Genomic DNA, 22900 nt, shown 5'->3' with positions numbered 1-22900 from the left:
CAAATTAAACAGGAAATAGCCCTCTCCCAGCCTCGTGGCTGCGAGGGCTTAGCATTAAAAAATGATCTATGATGGCGTCTTGATTTCAGTCTGTGTCTGATGAAACAGAGAAGAAATATACTGCCTCTCCCAATGGGAACGCAAAATGAGACTTTAAAACTCAGTGTTTGCAACCTTGTCCCTAACAGCCGCCACAGGGTGTGTTTTTTGAAATATAAAGCATTATCACTGTCGACTTTGGGTTTCCCTTCGGAGCAACACACCATAGCGCTGATCACGAAAGCATCCTGGCACGTTTTAAAAGGCACAATTCGTGATTCTCATTTGAACAACAGGGTCACTCTGCCGCCTGAAATTAAAACATGTCATGCTATCAATGTTCTCTGGAGCGTGAAACATTTGTTCTCGGTATAAACGTTTAGAATAGAACGTATGCGATACACATTTTCCTTTTATATGAACTGACCGCAGAACCTGTAACTTTAAAAGCAGTGAAAAAATAAGTGAAAGCAGGTAAAGTGATGTGACGAGATATCTGAACTAGCTTAGCAAGTTGTGCTTAATTTAGACGATGGCTGAAAATGACAAACCAAATACTCAATTTAATTCACTTTAATAACGTATAACCACAAAAACAATATCCCAGTTCTGTAGCGTCATGAAAACAGAATATAATTACAAAATAAACCTTTCTGAAGAGGACTGCAATGATAAAGAAAGCATGTATGGAATATGAAATAAAACAAGGAACATCAATTCATCCGACCAATTAAACAGAAGAAATAGCTTCTTGTTTTTTTATGTGCCGTTATTCCTTGAGCCCTGAGAGTTTTCTTGTTTTAATAAAATTCAGTACCTTGTGCTATACCTGCTCTGAGAATTATAGCAACACACACAACCATTTCTCTTAACAGTATAATGCTAAAACAAATGCATCAGTCTAATAAATACAAAGAAGCGGCTTTTTCAAGAATTCCGGGCAAAGCTGCAAAGCCACGACACTGTAAAACGTCCCCGACAACAAATACTGTTAAAGTTGTGCTTTATTCGTCTATGGAATTCTAACTGTAAAGAAGATGTCACTGTGAATGGGTTATGTTTTTATATCTTAAGTCTGCACTTTTTTTTGATATATCATGATCGGAGCATTAATGCAGGGGATATTTTAAGAGCACACTCAAGGTTGCTGTTAAGCTTAAGGTTAATTTCCAATTAGTGGTTTGTCTCATGCAGTTTTGCAGCTTGACCAGAAATGGAAAAACTGCCGTGAAGCTTCATGGAGTCATGGAGTATTTGTAAGATGAGGAGTTATTAGTATTCATGTATGGGTCTGTTTGAGGATTTATAGGATGTAATCTCAGGCAGTGGTAACAAATGTGGCAGATTTGTTTCTCTTAATGGATTTGAATAATAGTTTCTTTGGAATCTCCTCAAACAAGAGCCCTATTGTCATTAAAAGCAGTGATTTCTGAGATTCTGCAACAACATAAAATTACCCCCGGAGTTAGAACACATTTCCCATTCAATCACAACTATGTGACTGCATAGGTATTTCAAGCTCTCTAAAAGCCCAGCAGGGTAATTGTAATCGAGAAATAATGCTGAATATGTACATTTAATGCACAAAATGTCACATCAGTGGACGGAAGTCCAGAAATCATTTGAATACTGATGTTTCACAGCAAAAGAGTCGGTCCAAAAATAAGACTTTGTTAGAGCACAAAACAAAAACGCAACTATAAAAACAACCAATTTTTAATGGCACCACTCCTCAAGTCAAGTGCAAATGATCAAAGAAAGGCAACGAGAGGAAACACACAGGAGTGAGGGAGTACAGTAGAAACAATTCAAACATGGCTCCTGCATTCATCTCTATACCTTCAGTGGTACCTGTGCATTCATCCAGTGATGTAAAATCATGATTATTATAAAAGAACAGGATGAAGACCCACCACTTAAAAGCTCAAATAAACAAATACAAAATACACAGTCTTGACTGGATCATTTGTAAATGAAAGAGGTAAACCAAACTTCTGTGGGATTTGATTCGTAAGTACCTATTCAACAGGGTCTTTGGGCACTGAGCGATAGGACTGAAAAAGGCAGGTATGGTGAGGGGGATATGGCGACATGAGAGTAGGTCAAGAGGAGAGGAGTCTCTGCCTTTGGCTTCCCGCTTTGCCCTTCTGCTTGTCATACTTGAAAGAGATAATAAGGAAGACGAGCAAGGTGACGCCCTGGATCCCTGCCAGGAGGAAGAAGTAGTAGTGCAGAGAGCAGTCATTGATATTACCTGGAAAGAGAGAAAACAAGGACATTATTATTATGACGAGATATGTTACACCTGAGACTCCAAACAGCTGAGAAGCAAGACTGGCATTCAGATGACGCTTAAAAACTGAGCTGCACGACAAAAAAAAAAAAGAAAAAAAAAAGACAAATGTGGAAATTTGGAGAACAAAAGAGTCAGTCACGACATACTCCGAGGGCGACATCAGGAGGGTTCTGTTATCACAAAGTACTGCGACGTGTTAAGAGAATACCAAAGGCAAAGGCTGTTGTGCTTTCTTTTCTTTTTTTGTTAGATATAAAAGGCAGACTTGAAGTGAGCATGGCAGGGAAGCGCGACGCTGTCAGGATTTAGGATTCAGCGGAGGGGCTTGTTACGTCTCATCTCAGCCACGGCGAAACCTTCTGAACGTGGAGACGGTTGACCCCGCTCATCGACAGAAAGGCGGCGTTGATGAGGGACTGAAGCGTCAGAAATAACTCACAGCTGCGATTCGAACCAGGGAGTCTTTCATCCATATTAAAAGGACGGTTTGTTTCCTCCTGGGAATGGGATGCAATAAAAAATAAAATGATAGGAAAACATAAACTGATGCTTCCAGTGTGATCTGCTGTATGACTTCTCCACAGGAAGCCGGGGGGGGGGGGACAAAAAGACAGATAAGACTGACAGAACGAAGGGCACACAGTTTCAAGACGCCCATTATTTTGTCCTACTGGGTTTGGAGACTTCAAACCAGCAGCCGGTGAACTCTATTCATCTTAACATTTGCTCGAGTGTTGATTGAAGCGGTCACAAAGCTCAAGAGGGGAGATCTAAAGAAATCCTGTTATCGCTCTGCTAGGGCTTTACATCTAGGGCAAAACAACAACAAATGTCTCCACTGTTCAAGTGTGGAGACAATTGGATTGGCATTAGAGCCGCTTCTGGTCCTCTTGACCACGTCAGGCAGACCACTTGACTTTGCAGCCAACAGCATGCGATGAGGCCGGTTACAACTTTTTGTTGACGAGGAGACGTTTTGTTGAAGGTGGCCTTGTACAAACCTCTGCAGCACAGAAGAACCGTGCCTTGGGTTTAACAGGCTCCATGTAAGGCACGGTTTCAGCAGCGACACCATAGCTTACATACTACATTATCGTCAAATGAGAAGCCCCGGCGCAATCTGACGTCTTCCTCAGAAAGCTCTATTAGCTTCTCCACGTGGAGCGCACGCCGAATAAAGAGCCGGCGAAAGAGAAGCGTTGATTTTAATTATGTATACATTTCAAGCACTGCCTATTCACACAGCAGGGAACGTGTGGGAGTGTATTCGAGTACAGTCTAATTACACATGTCAATTTAAGGTTAACAGTCCCCTGGGTCAAGATGGCGGTTATGGATTTACAGGATTTCCCATCTTACTTTTTAGCTATTTTCACAAAATCCTTTTAAAATGAGTCTAATATGATGCAGGCATACTAGCACAGCAGACACTAGATACAATGCAAACGTTTGTTTGCTGTCTCGAACACTTAAGGATTTACTTTATAAGAGACGGTGGAAACGTTGAGGTCATCACCCAATAAAACCTCGAGCAGCTTAATCGGGTACAAACTAAACAAACCTTTGCAGAAATAAGTGCAAAACGTTCGGTCTTTGGGGCACAAACTGTGTGGGCGTCTCCGGGCACACCTGCCATTTTGGTTCATGTATTTGCAGCAGCGCAACGTGCAAAAGGGCTGGCTGAAGTCGTGTAGATCAGAGGGCGTGGTGAACAGTGAATGCACTCTCAGCTAGTCACAGCACTGGTCTTATCTCTCGGACACAGCTGTTCCAATCACAGTGAAGCATGACCAACAGCTCAACAAATGGAAAGACGCTTCTCCAGGAAATGGTGTTGCTGTGTGGACGGTGCAGAGCAGAACGACGTGAACTCACACACGACCAACAGTCAGTAGCATGTGGTTGTGGATTTGAAATAATGAAAATTAAAAACAATTGAAGTAAGTACAATGGTGTTAGAAATGAATTAAAAAGCTTGTATTGTCATCATATCAGATGGTGAAGCATCATATCAATCCTGCCATTTCAGTCACTGTATTTCATGTTGTAAATAGTTACCTTTGTATCTTAATATGACAGCAGCATTTGCTTAGTAATGAATATCAAAAGGTTTGTATAAAAAGGTTGACAGGAGGCTATTAACGAGCTCTGGTAATCCAATCTCTCCCACATAACGTCCTGCATGATGTGTGTAGAGGTGTACGGGATTATTTTGCAGCAGCCTGGCGTCATTAGGCGGTAAACACGGCGGACGGCAGCGCGTAAAGACACTTCTCCAGTCGGAGGCTGCAGATTTATCAGCTTGACTTTTCAAAATACTCACAATTTGCATTCCACTGCCTCATGGGAATGAACCTCCCACCTGTTTGGGCATCTCCTCCCACCTGAGTAGCATACCATAAAATCAAATAGAGGTTCATTTTTTTTTTAAAAAGGTCAATGCGCTGCTTGCGCTCATCGTTGCGCCGCCACAAAATGAGTCTACAACCAGTCGAGCAAGTATAATGTTCACCAGCTTTAGTTAGCGCGTTAGCATGGGAACATTTTAGAAATAATTTTCTGCATTAAACTCGACTGCTGAATGTCAAAGGCTGTGATTAAAACATGCCAGTGTTTCACAACAGAGGCCTGTAGAACATCCACCTTCCTGCTGACGAGGCAGCCACGTCACAACGTATCCCCAATGGAACACAGAGACCTGCATGTTCTTCATGATTCAGCAGGGCGTCCGATCAAAGAGCAGGACTAACTCATCTGAAGCACGTTATCCCTGTGCTTTGCACGATCACTCGTGATCAGTGGAGCGGATCACTCTGTAATGTTACCAAGTGTATCGTGCATATAAATAATTCTCTCTCTCTGTGTTGTGTGCACGGTCTTGTGGATAATTAGAAATCGAGCGCTATAAAATAACGCGCCGCATTGGGCCGTCTCCATGGCGTGAAACCTTTGATCTAGGAACAGAGAGCTGGCTGGTGGAAAACACGACACTTTGACCCCCGGTCACAGTTTTAACTCATTTTGTAATCATCTTAAATTTGGTCAAAATTTGAAATTGTTGGAAAAAAAGACAAGACCAAGAACCATGAATAATTCATGCAGTGCAACGTGTTCGACAGGAGAGCATGGGAGTAAACGGGAAGTGCATTAGCAGCGAGCGCGCTTACATTTTCAATCGATACTTTCCCTGAACAGATAAACCAAGTGTGTGCCACCGCAGTCTTAATTAACAGAGCGGTACGGCTTACAGAGAGCTGGGACTATAGCGTACAAACGATGTTGGGGGAACATCCAGAGCGTTTCGTAAAATATGATCGGTTTAAAGTAGAATATGAAAAAAAAGTGCAGCATTTACAGCAACATATGCAACACTCCCTGAGTTTGCCCTTAAGCAGGCACTGAATGTCAGCATGACAAATCCAAATCCAGATTTTAGGACATTTTCACTCTTAAGAAAATGTTACCGCAGCGTTGTGCTGACCGGTGAGTGGATCTCAACCTTTGTTCCAGATTTTAAAACGTCTCTCCTAACTAGGACCCAAGGAATGCAAAAGAACTGGCAAAAAGAAAAGTAAGATCTAATGTTTTTGGGAACAGCCTGAAAAACTGCAAGGTTTCAGTTGTGTAACGGTTCTTGATCTAATTTCATTATACATTAAGTTAGGCTCGACCTCCTTCAGGCGCCCCCACTTTCACAAATATGGAGGGCTGATTACAGCAGCAAAAGACTAAACAAGGACCTGCTGTAAAACACATTAATGAAGCCCATAAGTATTTGACAGCTATTTTAAGGGGAGGGAATAGTGGAGGCCAATCAGAGTGGATCATTTTGGTCGTTACACCATTCTTTAAGACTTCCACATGTGGACCCGTTTTACAGCTCTTGACTTAGTGAAGGACAATATTGTGATTAGACTGAATGCACCAACAGAAGGGGCGTATACACCATATATGTATCTATACACACCATCTAATATCTGAGAGATATAAACTTGTGGCACAAGTTACCTGCGAGTGGGTTTGAGCAGACCATGAGAGTCCAGATGAAACGGGTCAATATCAATTCAACGTTTGCAAATAGATGAATTGATCCGGACCTTCAGTGCAGTGACCCAACGTTTGAATGCATCAATGCATTCAATACCATCCTCAGAATGAAATCAGAGAGGGAATCAATGAATGTTTGTTTCAGCTATAACTATTTATATAAATATATATTTTCTGCAGTTCCCCTCTTGCTCATTAAACTTTGTGATTGATGGCGGCATTTTATAAATGACTACAGCATGCTTAACATTTGTATTTGCCTCCGACATGTCTAATACATGCACCACAAAATGCATTCTGAGACAGAGCAAGAGTTCTTGTTAAATTTGCCAGACCTGACATTAAAGGTTTCCATTAAAACGTTGACATTTCACTGAATGTGATCCAGCACTTCATGAGCAGGATGTGCGAATGTCAGCTCTCTCTGAACATCTGAACACGTCCCAGACTTCCGATAGAAGATCAGACACGACTTGAACACTGGTCAAAGAAATCGGCTGTTTCCTGTCATGTGACCAAAGAGGCTCACAAATAAAACATTCACTCTGAGTGAATGACACTCCCACAAAGGCAGAAAAAAGAAATGCAACAATAGACATTTTCTAGGAACAAAAAGCTCCTCATGTGTAAAAGATAATGAGGGTGAAGAAAGTAAAGGTTGATATTTGATTGACTCATGAGGTTAAAACGGCTCCATGCAGGAAAGGACGAGATGGTGTTATATACTGGTGTGATAGATGACGACTCAATATAAATGACCCTCTCCACAAGAATATATTTCAATCTACGGCAAAATAGTTATTAAATATAAACTATTTTTTTAGTCCACTGAAAAATATAATCGTGGAGAGTCATTTAAATAGAACTCTTTATGTGTGCATTTATCAATATTGAGACTGAACTGACCCCATAATTATGTACAAATTATAGACACAGAATAGTTGAGCCAAACGAATCTGCACGGGACATTTTCCTTCTTATTAGCGTCGCCAACATTCAGTCACAAAAAGTGAACAACCACACTCTTCACAAAAAGAAACGTGCACATGTACCAAGAATGTGAGACTTGTTCTTTAACATTTCCAAACCAGCTGGTGAAAGCTTAACAAAGGGCAGACTAGCTGTGACACTTACTGATGCTGACTAACATTGGTGCAAAGCAGGGAGAGAAGGAGCAACAGCACGACAGGAGAGCGGAGCAATCCACCAGCGTGATGCCAGCAGTGCCATCTCCATGTAACGCTCCAGGGACAGCTTTACTTATCCAGGGCTATGTAATCAGACCCCCAGCCTGTGATTAATGTTGCTCATCTGTCTTCAGGCCCGTACAGCTCAGTACAACTTGGCACAGCTCACCCAAAATGCTGTTTACTGCACACTATTCTGCCCGCAGCCATGGAAATAAGTTTAATCCATTCCACCTAGAGAGCCGTGAGATGTGGAAGAAGCAAACATGCAACAAAGTGTATAAATTTGTTTTTTTTTAAAAAGCCACAAAAACAAACTGCATGATCCCAGACTGTATTTAATGCCTCGGCTTTGTGCTGCGTGTTATTCATCAGTGGCCAGAAGGATGTTTTGTTCCATTTCTGCGGCTCACCTTTTAAATGACTTGTTTTGGAAAGCAAAAATAAGTCTTACAGGCAATCTGGCTCTAGTTAAACTGGCCCTCAAGTGAAGCGAGGCTGCGCAAAGGATGGATTTATGAAGCGTGCCAAGCATTTTCCAGTGCTAACATCATCAGAAAGACCCCCCCCTACCTGTCGGCGCACTGTATTAATGAGCCATTAGGTGTTTGTGGGTAAACAATTTACAGTGTTGGCTTATTTACCGCATGCTCAGAGAAAAGTGCATCTGGGTTGGGAGCCTCCTCTCGGTAGGGAGCCCATCCATCTGCTGCCACCGCCGCACTATTTATTCTACCACTTGGACAGATTTACACAAACCTTTTGTCATTAGTCTGACATGTCCATTTATTATGGGAAACAGTCTTAAAACAGGAGGAGTGCACAGTGCGCTGTGTCCCCTCCCCCCCTCTCTCTCTGCATCTAATTTACAAACTCTTTAAGTGGATTTTAAATCAGCACAAGCTATGAGCACTCTGTGCATCCCTGAAAGAAAAAAGAAAAAACGTGCTGCGTTCTGAAATCGATACCCAACAATTCTATTACGAGTCCATACATACAGTCGGTGTGCAAAGTCAATAGTGCACTCCACATGCACTGAGCATCGAACAGCAGGATTTACAACTGTAATGCTCAATTCAGGCGGATTATGGGCAGCCCGAAGAAAACTGTGCGAGCAGAGATCAATCACCTCGACGACATTTTGAAGAGAGAAGCATCTTTCTTTAAATTTAATCCCAGACAAAGTCATGTTCCCTGTGAGTCTGCATGCATGTCAAAGGGCAGCGGTGTCAATCTTCAAACAATTAGGTCAATTGATTTTTTTCTGTGCAATGTCAGGATTATAGTATATCAAGCTTTATATATTCTATACCTCTCAGATCAAATAAAAAACATGCTTAGCTTTAAACTGGCAATGAGTGATTGTTTTGCCAGCGGTGACTAACTGGAAACACAACACTGATTTACACGTCTAGCAACATTATCATCGAGCTGCGAGCTGTTTCTGACCACCTGGTGGTTGCAAGGTTCATATTCACTCTCCTCTGCTCCGGAGGGAAATATCTGACTGTGTTCACCAGCTAGTCGCTAACTTTGTCCGTTTGGTGCTGCGCTGGCAGTGTCGAGCGGGTTTTTAGAGCGTTGAAAGCAGATGCCTGCTGAGGCTGAAAATGACACTATGAGAGCAGTGAGACTGAACCAAGAAAAAGTGAAGCTGCAGGCTAGAAAAGAAAACAATGAGCTGAAAGAAGCCTTAAAGCTCCTCCGAACGTTCAGGAAAGTCAAGTGATAGTTCTCTGTGGGTGCAGCACCAAGACTGACCCCTTTCACATGACATATGTTCATTTGCTCCGTTATTATAAAAATGTTGATTATAGCGGATTTAATCAGTTACGTTTTCTGCCTCTTGTGTGATTTGCAATGACCGCTACACACGTAATGAGCGTACAAGCTACAGTATTCTCTTACCGAAGTCTTTGTGGGATGACATCCAGCCAATCTTGTTGATGGAGACAATAGCCAACAAACCGGAGCCCACGAAGGAGCCAACCCCAGAGAAGAAAAAGAAGAGCCCCATGATGGCACTCTGCATGGACTTGGGGGCTGCAGAGTATGCAAACTCCAGACCTGCAAAAAAAAAAAAAAAAGAGTAACAAGACAGATGTTTGTTGAAATGTTGGGTATAGAATAGTGAAAGCAGTTTATATGCCATGCTACAGTCAGCGACGGAGTAATTTAGCCTGTAATTTCATGCTACTTAGTCATACGCTATGACGGCTGTAGTAACAAAGTAACACCATTCACTGAGGTATAATATCTATCATCATGCAGCTATGTAATACGACGGGGTTTGTTGACACTGACTGTTTGTATACGAGACCAAAAGGCTTCGTTGGCAGCTGCTTGGCAGCATATTTTCAATGGGGGGGCAATGGTTTGTGGTGCAATTGTTTGTTATCTTTTCTGCTTGGTACTGGAAATTATTTTATTTCCAGAAAAACACTCAATATTCACTGTGTCATGAAAAAAAAGAAAAAGGACTGAGAAAATGGGCAAGGAACCTAAGAGAAAAAGAAAGACACAAAAACCCCATCAAACGTGTCTTTTTTACCTCGAGATATGTCTGCCTGAGAGCTGACATTGATAATTTCATGGCGCCTCAAACATGTGATTTTTCAAATGAGGGCCAATAGCTACATCTGTCTGTAGAGATTAGGGAGCTGCGGTTAAATACATTTGCCTTTTAAGACCTTCCTTGGAGGGGGACATTGCACGAATTAATGTGACGGGCAGTTTCCGTACAGATACCTGCGCTAGTCGCACAAAGGAACGCTTCAGAAGAAAAAGAACGAGATAAGAGCATGGCAAACATATCCCTATTACTCAGTAGAGAGCATGAATGACCTTTCCAGAAGTTCACAATGATACATTTGTTTATGTCCTAAGCCAACCTTTTGATAGCAAAACACTGGTCAATAGCCATGCATATCACAGGGGACTAAAAAGGCTGGTCCGGGTTCTAGATACAGCTTTGCACGGTAACGGGGACCGTACAGACCAATAGTGTGACAAGAACTGGATTGCACATAATGTTAAGTTTGTGACAACAATAATTCAAGAAACAATCTAAATGAGCTCGACCTTTCTCGACCAAAGGGCAGAATTATTCAAAAAAAGGAAGGCCTGGAATTTAAAACGCACACACATTTGTTCCGCCAAAGGGCATCGTTGGCGATTCGTCGGGGGGATTTTTCTTTCTTAGAAAATAGCATTAGCCTCTCAGATTTTTAGAAGCGCAATACATAATTAAAATACTAAAGGGAATCATTTTTGCAAAAGTTTATGCATATTCCCATTGCCTGAAAGCAGACAAACTTGGGTGGTGTACGAGCAAAGAATTACCAATCGTCCTACTAGAACGGGGATTGCAGCGAGGACGTTTGAAAACAGATTTATTCAAACGGAAGAATACTACAGGGAAATACTTCTCCTAACCAGACGTATGTCACAATTCTGTCAGCCAATTTTCCTTTAGGTAAGCCCTGAGGGATAGTATGGCGGGAGAGAGGAGAGTAAGTCTATTTCAAGGATCCCCATAGCTTTGTTATGTCTGGGTTTCACTGTCATGGGGACCCTGATACTTCTCTGTTTTAAAGCCGTTTATGGAGCGAATGTGTATGTTCATTCGTACAAACACCCTGCATTGCCTGGATCGGCTTGATAATCCATCCACTGTGATGAAGAAAAAAAAAAAAAAAAAAGTCTTTAATATTAATGGTTCAATCTTCACTCTTGATATAGAAATAAAGCGAGTGCTATATAGAAGAACCTACAACAGCATGACCCGTAGCAACAGGAGAATGACTCAATCGTGGCTCACGGCCTCAACAAATTTGACCCAGAAGATAACAGAGGCCTGAAGCCCTGATCATTACAGTAGAGAAGAACAAAACTACAGACAAACAGACAGATAAACATAATACGAGGCAGATTTCTGTATTTTCTATATCACTCACACATTTCTCACAGACCCAAACTCCGCTCTGTTATTAAAGAATACTGTTGCTTCCATTCTTGTCTCAGATTTTGCAACCGCTATTTTATGTAACATGAGAGCCATTTCTCACTTTGTCACATTTTTGTATTACTGGAACAATATGGCCTTACTCCTCATAGCTTATAATGAAATGACATTTCCTGTTTAGGTCAGGGCTCACAAAAAATAAAAGAAAAAAAGAAAGAAAAAAGAGCAATTTTCATCTGATACCTTGAAATTATCAAGAAGAAGTCTGCAGCTGACAGTTCCAGCGAAAAGTATTCTGACTTGCTTTGATTCAATGCTTTTCTTTTTAAATCATTTCTCAAAGAAGAACAGGAAATCTATTTTTCCAGGCAATGCAAACTCTACCCCATTTCCAGTGAAGGATTATGGGTAGCCTCATATTGATGGGCATGTTTCCTCGAATGATATTAACTGGGACGAATCGTTCAAGCCGCAACAGGAATGCAACTTTAAATCCAAATAAGACACGGGACTATAACAAGCTTCCCAGTGTGAGAAGTGATGTAATCTATCTTGAATAGTCATATTTTCTGTTGGTAGAAGATTAAAGCTAGTCACAAAGGATTTCAACCCACCATTAAGACACAAAATAATAATTAAGGATTATTTCAGGTTAATCTAAAACGTAGGACTTTCAGAACAAGTTAATCACCAAACAGATTGTCAAGCAGATAATTTGGGCTTATTGTGCCGAGGTTTTGAGATATCTGCCTTTGGAGCTTTGGCTTCGAACCTAACACGCCGATAGAGATTGATCGCATTCAGTTTGTGCTCCACAGTGAGACATTTGTCAACCTGCTGATTAGTTTAATACCCTTTACAATCAATGAGCTGGACCGATGTATTATACTGTCTTTTCCTTTGGCTCTGCAGCCGATAGAGCCTACAGTAGAATGCCTCTGAGAGTAGAGGTCTAAATGGAAATATAACTTCCAGCATCCTCAAAAGACATACCAGCATATTCTAGTGTAATATGTCTGCATGAGCAGTGTGAACGCAGGGGACGCATGCTAATTGGATAATTAAGAGTTGAACTTGCAATGCAGCGTATTTCAGTACAATTCATCAGGTTTATCTCTCTTTACTATTTCATATGCTAGTGTATATTTAAGCTCACAGTGGTAAATGTCAACACACTGAACACGGAGGTGAAAAGTTTATCTTACGGTGTTAATTGTGTTGCCACTGTGACTATAGCCCTCGGGGATGCATGGTACAGTGTAAGGTGCATAGCTGTGCATTCATCCATCCTATTTTCTACCGTATGTTTGGAAACAAACTGAGGGAAAGCTGTGCGGCTGGTCACTGGCCGGAGCGAAGTCATAGCTTTCATCCCCATTTCAACTTCAAAAGGTTATCCGCACTGTATTTATAAAATGTCCCATTACTGAACAACGCCGTGCATCGGGATTGTCAATTATCGATCGACTTCTTGGTCTATTTAATATGGACTACAAGCCACAAACGCATTAAGCTGGTGCAGGCAATGAATCATCAAAGAAACACATTGTTCATCATCAGTGCATTCTGCTTAGAAGAACAGGCGCTACGCCCACAGTCCATTCAGAGCGGCTCAAGACCAGCTCTAATCATCTAACCACTGGAGGATACTGTATTTTACCGTTAGTCTGAATCATCACGTCTACCTGCTGGTGGTGATAAACGAGACACAGGAGATATCCAACAACTGTACCTGCAATGCTGGCAAAGACTTCGCTGATTCCTATCAGCACATATTGAGGCACTTGCCACCATATGGGTAAATCTGCCGCGTAGTAGAACATGTTGCCAATCTTCTGGGCAATGGTACCCTTTGATTTGACGATCTCCAGGCGTTTGGTCTCCAAAATACCTGAGCGGACGGAAACAAAAAAAAGAAAATGCACATCAGCACTGTTAGCTGAGGGAGAAAATGTGGATAACGCATACATGGTGAAAATTTTGCCACAGGATGCAAAACAACAAAATGCAAACAGGGCAGCCGGTGACTCTAAAGGCTGAAGAAACACTCGTGAAAGATTTAAGTCCGTGACACCAACAAACAGCCTAAATGCTGCCAGAGTTAGAGGATTCAGTGACAGTTCATTAAGCATTTAACGAGTGTTAAGACTATCCTACCACTTCATTAAGATCACATCTGCACGCTTCCATATTATGGCATTTAGTAATGGAACAGTGCAGACGGCTCAATAATGAAAGCCAAGCAGTTGTCATCAACCACTGCCTCCTAAGAGCTTTATTCGATAGCGCTATTATCATGTAACCAGCGGCTATTTCCAGATAACTCCCAGAGACAGCCTCCTATCAGAACGATACTTAATGCTGTATTTGAGAGGAGCTGTGGCCTTGTAATCCGGCTATCCTATAATACCAGCTGCCCATCTCAGTGAGTGTGGCCACTGGGCTGCCTAGAGCAAGAGTCACACTATAAACACACACCCTTGCTTGCTTCTCTTTTTTTCACCCCCACTTACTGAACATCACACATCAGACAGCCCAGTGTGATCCCTGGCAACTCTGCTCAAGCTTTCATTAAACAATTTAAAAAAAAAAAACACCTAAAAGCCATTGAGCTTTAACCAAAGCAGATGAATATATAAAGTTAAAAGAATGTGATAAACATGCTAAAAAAAAAAAAACTCTTCAAAAGCAATGTCAGCGCAGCTCTTCAGAGCTGGCCCCAGTATGTGGTGGAAGTCCGGGACTGTTGTACAAGCGGATCAGAAGCAGCACGGCGTCGGGCTTGACAGCCTGTCTGCTGCTGTCCCTTTGCGCTACATGGGCAGTCCAGCTGTTCCAGTGAGCAAGATGAAACCCGGTGAAACATCGCCACACCAATGACTTCATGACAGAATTCCTGCACATGATGAAAGTGATTCTAACTCTGAACGGCAGCGGCGTGGCTAATGTTAATGATGCCACACTTGGTCATTCGCATCGTCTGTCGGTCTCTGAACACAGATAAGCACTGAGGACATACAGGAAGACAGCTGAGGGGAAAACGCAGTTTAAAATATACCAACAGTGCAAGGCAGCTCACAGGAGTCAATGTGTGTCAAGCAAGGCCATGCCGGGGATAAACAGGACAAAGGCCCAGGGAATTATTGTTGGATTAATAATTGTTAGAAACAAGATGCAGAGACGTCATTATTACTATATCTAAATAACTCAGAGTGCATCACTGTACAGAAAATACAGGTCAGAACTGTGTTGCACACTAGCTGTGTATTCACCTCCTGGACCGATCTGCGACCAATAGCCAGATTACTGCAACATCATAAGCCCTTTCTCTCCACTACCAGGACTCAAAATTGCTGTCTGCAATATTCAGTAATTCATTTAGTCTGAATTCAAATGCAGGGATTGCACTCTCTTTCAAGAAGCCAAATGGAAAAGTAAATACCTAAATAGCTTTTTTGAACGGCACAAAATGAACATGTTGGGGCACCTTTCCTTCCAGGAAGGCTCATGTCCTCCACATTAGGTTTGGTTCACAACTCTCTGATTGAAAAGGATGATTTTTTGATGGGCTAAGTCAGGCTTTAATAACTCGCTAGAACATCTGAAGACTCTCCCTCAACAAACTCTCATCTCTTCTTCTCCAGGCTTAAATAAAATACGATGAGTTTTTAGGCAATCACCTTTTCCTCTCTTACCCTCAACAACTGACGCAGACGCCTCACAGATGTTTAGAGGGGTACTCTTCCCCTTCATCTATGGATCTCACATTCCGTCTATACATCACCACTTACTGTATATGCTCAAGTCAGCAACTAGTAACATGTGAACTCTGTGCTGTGGGATTTAAGCTGTCAAAAGGTGAGCTTTCACCATATATGGTAAAATAAAATGCTTCTTTTAAGATAGCCACTGAACCACATTTAAATACCAGGTTGTATACGCGTTTCTCTGTTGACACATTCTGCCGTTAGATGACTATAAAGACGCAATAATCATCTTTATTGTGCAGATGAGGATTCAAAGAACTACCAATTTCTTTTTAAACTGGATGACACAAACCGCAAGTATAATGTTATTTAGCAGCTCCAGTGTTGCAAAGTACATTCATAGGGCCGCTCATGCAGCATACACAACCAACATTTATTTCAATAAGGACAAAAGAAGCACTTGGTAAAACAATGAACAGAGCTGCTGCTTTAAGAGTTTAATATTAATAATGACATAGCTAATCAGATTATAATATTTGCTGTAGCTAAAATGTTTTTCTTCTTTTTAATTTGCATGGTCAAAATATTTAATTGACCCACAATACTATTGAATTATCCTTCACAATTGTTGTCAAAGTTGATTCAGCGCATCGTTAATAGTCAATTGGCGATCTGGTTGAAGCCCACCGGTCAATATCTAGAAGGTCACTCATGACAGAATAGTTCATATCCTATCAGGCGGATGTATTGTGCGTCTCAGAGAGGGCAGTGATTGTGGATAAATAATGGGCCTTGATTCTCAGGAGTGTTACTGATTTGCTTTCTTCCTGCCTTCAGGCATGTTTCTCTCAAAAGGGTTGAGCCTGGATGAATCAATACAGCCGCACTCTCTGACAGGCCTGGCTACGACTTTATTTCCAAAATAATCCACTGTCTAGAAATGAATAAGGCTGAGCAGCGCTGCCGCATTCGGATGCAGTCACTCAGGACCAAAAAGTAAGATGCCACAGCTCCCCCTGTTCTCTAGGGGGCGAGGAGAAAACGACAAAACTCTGGGACTGTTCTTCCCTTTGCATGTGCTGATTAAAAGACCCCTGAGCAACAATATTCTGTCAGCAACTTCTGTATTAGTAACACAAAAACAGTTAAATGAAAACTAAAGCAGTATTGCTCTTTGTCTTGGAAGCACTGACTGCATGTGGCAGTCACCACAAGCACTAACTTTGTTGTTTCACAAGTGTTTGTTTGGCATTCTCGTATGACAGCGTAGAGAGGACATTTCTGCTTTCGCACTCACCCGCTGCCACGGCCGAGCACATAACAAAGAACATCCCCACCGCAATCCTTTTCAGAGAGGAGGGCACCAGGCCGCGGCGCTTCAGGATGGGGTCCACCACTTTGTCCTTAAGGGGAATCAGCATGAGGATGAGCACTGCGTCAAACATGGTGAGCCAGGCAGCGGGGAAGCGGAACATCATCTGGGGGACCCAGAGGAGAAAGATGAAGCCAAAGCTGTTCAAAAAGCAACAAAGCATGAAAACTACAGAGAATGTCAGTGGATTCCAACACAGTTAACCATGTGTTTGTGTGCAAATGAGCGTACACGTGCGAGTGAGTGAACACTGGGCTTGACATTGCTTTGGCACCCCCAGGTGGTCAAAACTAAGCATAATGAAATAGAAAATATTTATTCGTTTCTAATGTGTAATTTGCACACGAGGCAAAGTGTACCCGACTGTACTACATTTGGTATTCGTGCTGAAAACTTTTATTGTGAATTCAAAGTATAAACAGCAAACAGACTGAATGAAATATCAATCAGAGGAAGAAAATCCATTGTGAGCCGACAAATGATGCACAAGTTGAGGCAATAGCTCACCGAGTGAGCAATGAAAGACTGCAAACTGCTGGAGATGGTTTTTTTGCAATTCAAATTCCAAAGTACCGTCTGAGCTCCTGATGTGGTTTAACACTTCTGATAGCATCATTTGTTCTCAAATGGAATTTTGGTCTTTTATTTATTCCTAAGAGGTTGGAAACCACTTATGCTTAAGATTAGATAAATTAAAAGTACAAACACCTGTGTAACGTAATTCAACTAATGCATAGCAAAAAAAACATGTGCTATACATTAATGGAGACATGAATTATATGCCACTACATTAGAGTAGTAATCTGAGGATTTAATTAGACCAAATTACAACACATTCACTCCTGCCTCCCAGTTACTGCTATTTGAAGATGTAGTATTTGTTCAGTTCCTTCATTGAAATGTGTCAGGCGAGATGAGAGGGCACATCACAGAGGTATCTAATCTCACTTCCCTTTTGATTTTGAGAAGTGTCGAGACTAGTAGCAGAAAAAGCAGTTTGGTTTTTTGATACTAGATAAATAGTATGTGGATATAGTTGTTAAACACAGATAAACATCGCTGAATATGAGTAAACAAAACAGATAGTTTCGATGTCTCAGGGCAGAGTATTGTGAAATGTAAGAATATATGTATTCCATATACGCAGCACTGGCTTAGATTGGGTGGTTTAAACGCAAGGGTTTCACTTCACGTTTCCATGAAGTCACTGCACTTCACCATCACCCCAAGCATGCCTCCTCAGAAAGAAGAACAGGCGCACTGTACATACGACACTTCCTAGTATTTTCCAATTGCATCACTTTTAGATCTTTCATTTTTTTGAAGAGCAGTCTATCATGCGGAGGAACTGAGGGGATTTCAGTCATCAAAGCCCTCCGGAACATAACATACAATCTGTCAGAGAGCGACACGGGTACAGCAGCAGCAGCACAGTCAGGACGAAACCGTTGGAGGCGCTGCTTTGGAGAAGTCACAGCCGGGTCGCTGATCTGCAGGGTATTAGTATGTGAAGCAAAGTCTTAATTCCCAAGACATTACCAACCTTTGCTGCTGCCTCCAGCTGTTGCCTACCATTGTGTGTCGGTGACCTACTGACTCCTTTGGTTTCGTTGAAAAATCTAGTTCAAACCTACTTATGACGCGGCAGGTTAGAGCTCCACACAGGCATGTTTACCTCAATAGAATGAGATAGTAGTTGCTTAACATGTCACCTTAATGCTGCTTTTCTTTGACGTAAACAAGAAAAAGGTACTTTGACTGAGTGTCACCACTTTAGGTTACCTGGTCATGACTGTTTGAGGAATTACCAGGAATCCTCAGATGGAGGCTCTGCAGGACGTATGTCGTCTGCATCTGCAAAAACAATAAGGAGATTAGAGTCGCAGCATGAGGGAACTCTCTCCTTCACGGACCACCAGGGTGTCTCCAATACTGGAACGGAAAAGAATCATCCCTTGTATTAACACATGCACGTGCTTAGCTGCATTCAGAAAGCTTACCTTCTTTCTTAAATCCCTTTATGCATTTCCTGTTGTGTAAAGCACGGCTCATGAATTTGGATTCAACTTAAAGCGGGTTGATCTTACCTGGAAGTACACAGTCCAGTACGGGATGAGGGCAAAGAAAACTGGGAGGATTTTCAGCAGGGATTTCACTTCCTCTACTTTCTCTTCCGGATATTTCCCTCCGTAGGTCACTTTGGCACTGTCCAGCAGGGTCGGTTTGTTGCTTTATGGAAATAAAAGAGAAAAACAACCCTTAAGATATGATTTGAAAGAGTAATTTATAGTATAAAATAAACACATGAATAGATAAACAAATACAGAATACACTAGAATTATTATAAACTCTTAAAAGTGCGAGACTTAAATCAGCCTTTTTTTCCAGAAGATCTTACAGCACATCTAGAGATCGGAAAGAAACTTTATTCTAAAGCCTATAATCCACATCTCTGGAGAAAATGTCTTAATATGGAACTCTTGAAAGGCTTCGGGATTGGCCAATTTAAAATATTCAATGTCAAGTTTTTTGAACCAAAAGAGCTGCTGTGGTTCAAAGTCAAGTAACGGCTCTTCAGAATAACTTCTCACCACAGGGAGTGAAGACGAACGCCCGGACCAGTGGAAAGAAAAGACGTATACTGGGAGGGGGATCAAAAGGAGGCCTTAACATAACAGCACACCAACAACACCTAGCTGTGTTATTCCGCTGTAGTCACCATCCCACTTAACGCTGCCATGAGCAAAGATACTCTTCACTGTAGGAAAGAGAACTTCCCATCGAGATCGATTAATGCTTTGCTGCACCCCGGCTATCGTGAGCATGCCGTTTGTCATTGAGGGAAAGACTTTACCACTTTTACTGCCGGACAACACAGTTCCCATCACTACATACGGCGCTCTAAAACCACTGACACATAGGAGGCGACGTGCCGCTCTCACCGGAGCAGGTTAGGCTCCTTCGGTTTCTTAGCACAGCAGGCGAAGGCCAGGATCTTGAACATGTCGGTGAAGGCGCTGCCGTCGGCCGGCTTGGTGATGAAGACGGTGCGGCCGAGCAGAAAGACCAGGAAGGAGATCCCGAGGCACGCGGTGGGAATGATGTAGCCGATCTTGAAGCTGATGTTCTGCTGTATGTAGGCCACGCCTCCCAGAGACAGGATGGCTCCCAAGTTGATGCACCAGTAGAACCAGTTGAAGAACCTGCGCGTGGCCTCTGGTCCTCTGTCTTTGACCTAAGAGCACATCTAATCAGGTCATTGGAAGTTGGTAAAGCATACAGGGGGATTTTAAACAGGAAAAAGATTTGTCTCATGGGGGTAAAACCATGAACTCCTAACATCGCATCAGCTGTGCGTCGTTAAAGTTTGATTGCCAGCTAACAGCACGTGTCAGCTAGAAAAGAAGTGTAGTCATCAGCACTTTGATGCGCAAGTTCTGAAAGTCACATTAGAAAAATAACGTTGCACTCTGAAGCGACAGTTGCAATAAGTAACAAAACTAAAAAGACCAGCTGATGACAGGGATGTGACATCACATGAAAATTACTGGATTTAATGTGATAATGATGTAATAAATAGTGCAAAATTGTTGCAGCCCCACCATTGCATGGGCTATGCAGTCTAAGTATAAGGCCACAACGTCGGTGAGGGATAACTAAAATATCAGCAACGTTTTGTTTATTCATTTTCTGCTACTAAAACTGCAAATAAATTCAAGTAAATGTCTGTGAAGGCAAATATTCTTATTCTCATGATGGCACCGATGCATTCTGTATGCAGTGATCCCTGTGGAGGAAAAGATTGTATCAATGTGTGATTAAGTGGATATGCCTTCTTATATATATATGAGCACAAAAGATGCTGCAGTACAGCTACAATTAACTATTGGGGAGATAATGTCACAGCATTCACAAGCCCATGCTGAGCATAAATCTCACTGGGGCTCCTCTCTGCAGTTGTGCAGCGTCAGTTAAGAAAATAATCACCATGCTCAAACTAACCACCTGATTGATATATGGTATACGATCATAACGCGTACATAGAGCAGGGTACTTGCATAGCTCCGACATTTAGTTTTGACACAAGATCAATTAGTGTAAGTGGTTGCGTTACGCCGAGCCTATAGCAATTTCAGGACAATACAAAATCTAATTTACGGTCTTGTTTTAGTGCTGATCCTCCATTAAATACAGAATATGAGAGACACTACATGTGATGTGACTTGTAAAAGCACAAGAAAGGCAGACAGTGGCGATACAGTTTCCCCTGTATCCTGCTTTAATTCCATGTCCCTGTCTTAAGAGCTATCCACCACCAGCTGCCTACACAGATGCATCAGGCAGCCCAAGTAATCTGTAACAGCATGATCAAGTTTCATATCAATAAAAAAATACTCACAACCTTGACTATGGCAATTTTCCCACTGCAAGACAGAAATCAAGCCGCATGTAACAAAGTATTCAGTTTTACTCAAACTTAGCAAAGGTCAAGGATTACCAGCTCCTAGGACTTTCATCTGGAGGAGAATTAGCGGGAAAGTTGTGCCTTCAAGTGATGCAGTTTAGTAAATAAAGTAGCATGTTTGCCGACTTGTGGAATGACTTTTTGCGTGTCAACCTGAGGCACCAGCAACATCTACCTGATGTATTCCATATACTGCGGTTTCCTTTCTGCTGTTTGCCACTGGAAGATGTTCCCGTTTCTGCGTTTCTCTTTGGTCTCCATATAATGTATGGATTTTGCTTGATGTTGTGTATTGTGTGTGTTTTTGAACATGATCAAAAGGAGCTTTGATAGAACTGTGAAAATCTTGCAATGAGTATAGTGGGCTCAAGAACTAATCATGCTCACCCGGCTAGTCCCCTGTTGAAAAGGTTTTACTCTCTCACGGTTAGATTATTTTGAAAAACAATGACCCTATTGATGAACTTTCCCATTTCTATGACCAGAGTGCTGTAGAAAGACTTTATTTTAGTCACACAAACAGATATGTTGTGTTTCATTAAAGGCATTGTTTGTGTGTGTGGTGTGAGAGAAAAAGAGAAGTTGTGATTGATGTCAGCTTTATAATGGAAATACTTATAAGTGGCCATGGTGATCGAGACCATGCAGGTCTCAGTGAAGTGTCACGGTGCATCCATCACATGACATGTCTGACCTCCATGATGTCACACTGCATACCCGATCTTACACAGGCATATGTCTACTGTCAGCATTCCTCATTTACAACAGACCTTTTGAGAACCGAAATGAACATTGTTCATACTCTACCTGATCTGCCCCAAAGGGAGTGATGTTGGACTTCACAGTACCCACGCCTAATGCGATTAAAAACAGTCCCCCGTAGATTGCTGGGCCACAGTACGGGTCGCGGATAGGGCAGGTCACATTGTGCGGGAGGGTCGTGGTGTTTGTGCTCAGACACACGGCAGGTTGCACAGGAAACGCCAACTCCTCTCCGCAGAGCTGTATCCTGGTGTCATCATTGGCAATAAAAGGGAAGAACAGCATGCCAAGAAAATACAGGATCAGACTTGAAGCGATTGTCCAGAATTTCCCCAAGTATGCATCTGCCAACCAGCCTCCAAATGGGGAGATCAGGTAAGTAACTCCCATGAACATCAGGGGTGTCTGGCTCGACTGAGTGCCCTGCCAATAAAAGGGGTCGCTGTTGAGAAAGAGGACCAGGTTGGATGTGATGCCATAGAAAGCAACCCTCTCTAATGATTCAGCCAGCAGGATGGCAGCACATGCCAGTCTTCTTCCCTGGAAAACTGATGGTGGTGGTGAAGGTCTGGTATTCCCAGAGTCCAGCAGAGGGGTGCTCTCATCGCTATTCCTGTCGTTAGCCATTCTCACACAACTTAAACGGTTTTGGGCTTCTTCTTGATTAGGGGAAAGTTAAAACACCTGTGAAGAAAAATACAAAGGAGCTTAACATGTTGGTTAAACGTTGACATCGAGGTTAAGGAAGAGAAAACGTTAGCTTTACGGAACTCACAACATGAATCCAAGAAGAGCCCTCTTCCTCATTTTATATATATATAAATAGATGCAGTACAAACTTTAAGTAAGCTAGCTTTAGCAACACGACAGCTTGGTAATAAGAGTTGGGTTTTACATTACCTTTCCAAACGCGTCCTAGTGGTCTTCAAATATCTCCATTAACGCAGATGATATTTACTTCGGGTCGTCTTAAATCAGTACTTTCTCAAAGGAGAACTGGAAGTCAACAAAAACCAGTGTCACATTACTACCGCGTGACACACCGCTCACAGTCAACAAAC

General features: G+C 42.1%; 1 protein-coding gene across 1 annotated transcript; it reads right to left on the bottom strand.

Annotated features, from left to right (window-relative positions):
* Nucleotides 1-647: 647 nt before the first annotated feature.
* slc15a4 (solute carrier family 15 member 4) lies at nt 648-22900 on the bottom strand. The gene is made up of 9 exons (XM_079269981.1): nt 22740-22900; nt 21885-22523; nt 19555-19847; nt 18700-18841; nt 18395-18466; nt 16538-16718; nt 13266-13424; nt 9478-9636; nt 648-2293 (listed from the first exon to the last, which is right to left on the bottom strand). The coding sequence occupies exons 2-9, from the start codon at nt 22464-22466 to the stop codon at nt 2142-2144; spliced, it is 1740 nt and encodes a 579-aa protein (XP_079126107.1). The 5' UTR covers nt 22467-22523; nt 22740-22900; the 3' UTR covers nt 648-2141.

Source organism: Melanostigma gelatinosum (genome assembly GCF_949748355.1).
Source record: "Melanostigma gelatinosum genome assembly, chromosome: 6".
Classification (NCBI taxonomy): Eukaryota; Metazoa; Chordata; class Actinopteri; order Perciformes; family Zoarcidae; genus Melanostigma; species Melanostigma gelatinosum.
This window is presented reverse-complemented; position numbering and strand designations above follow the sequence as displayed.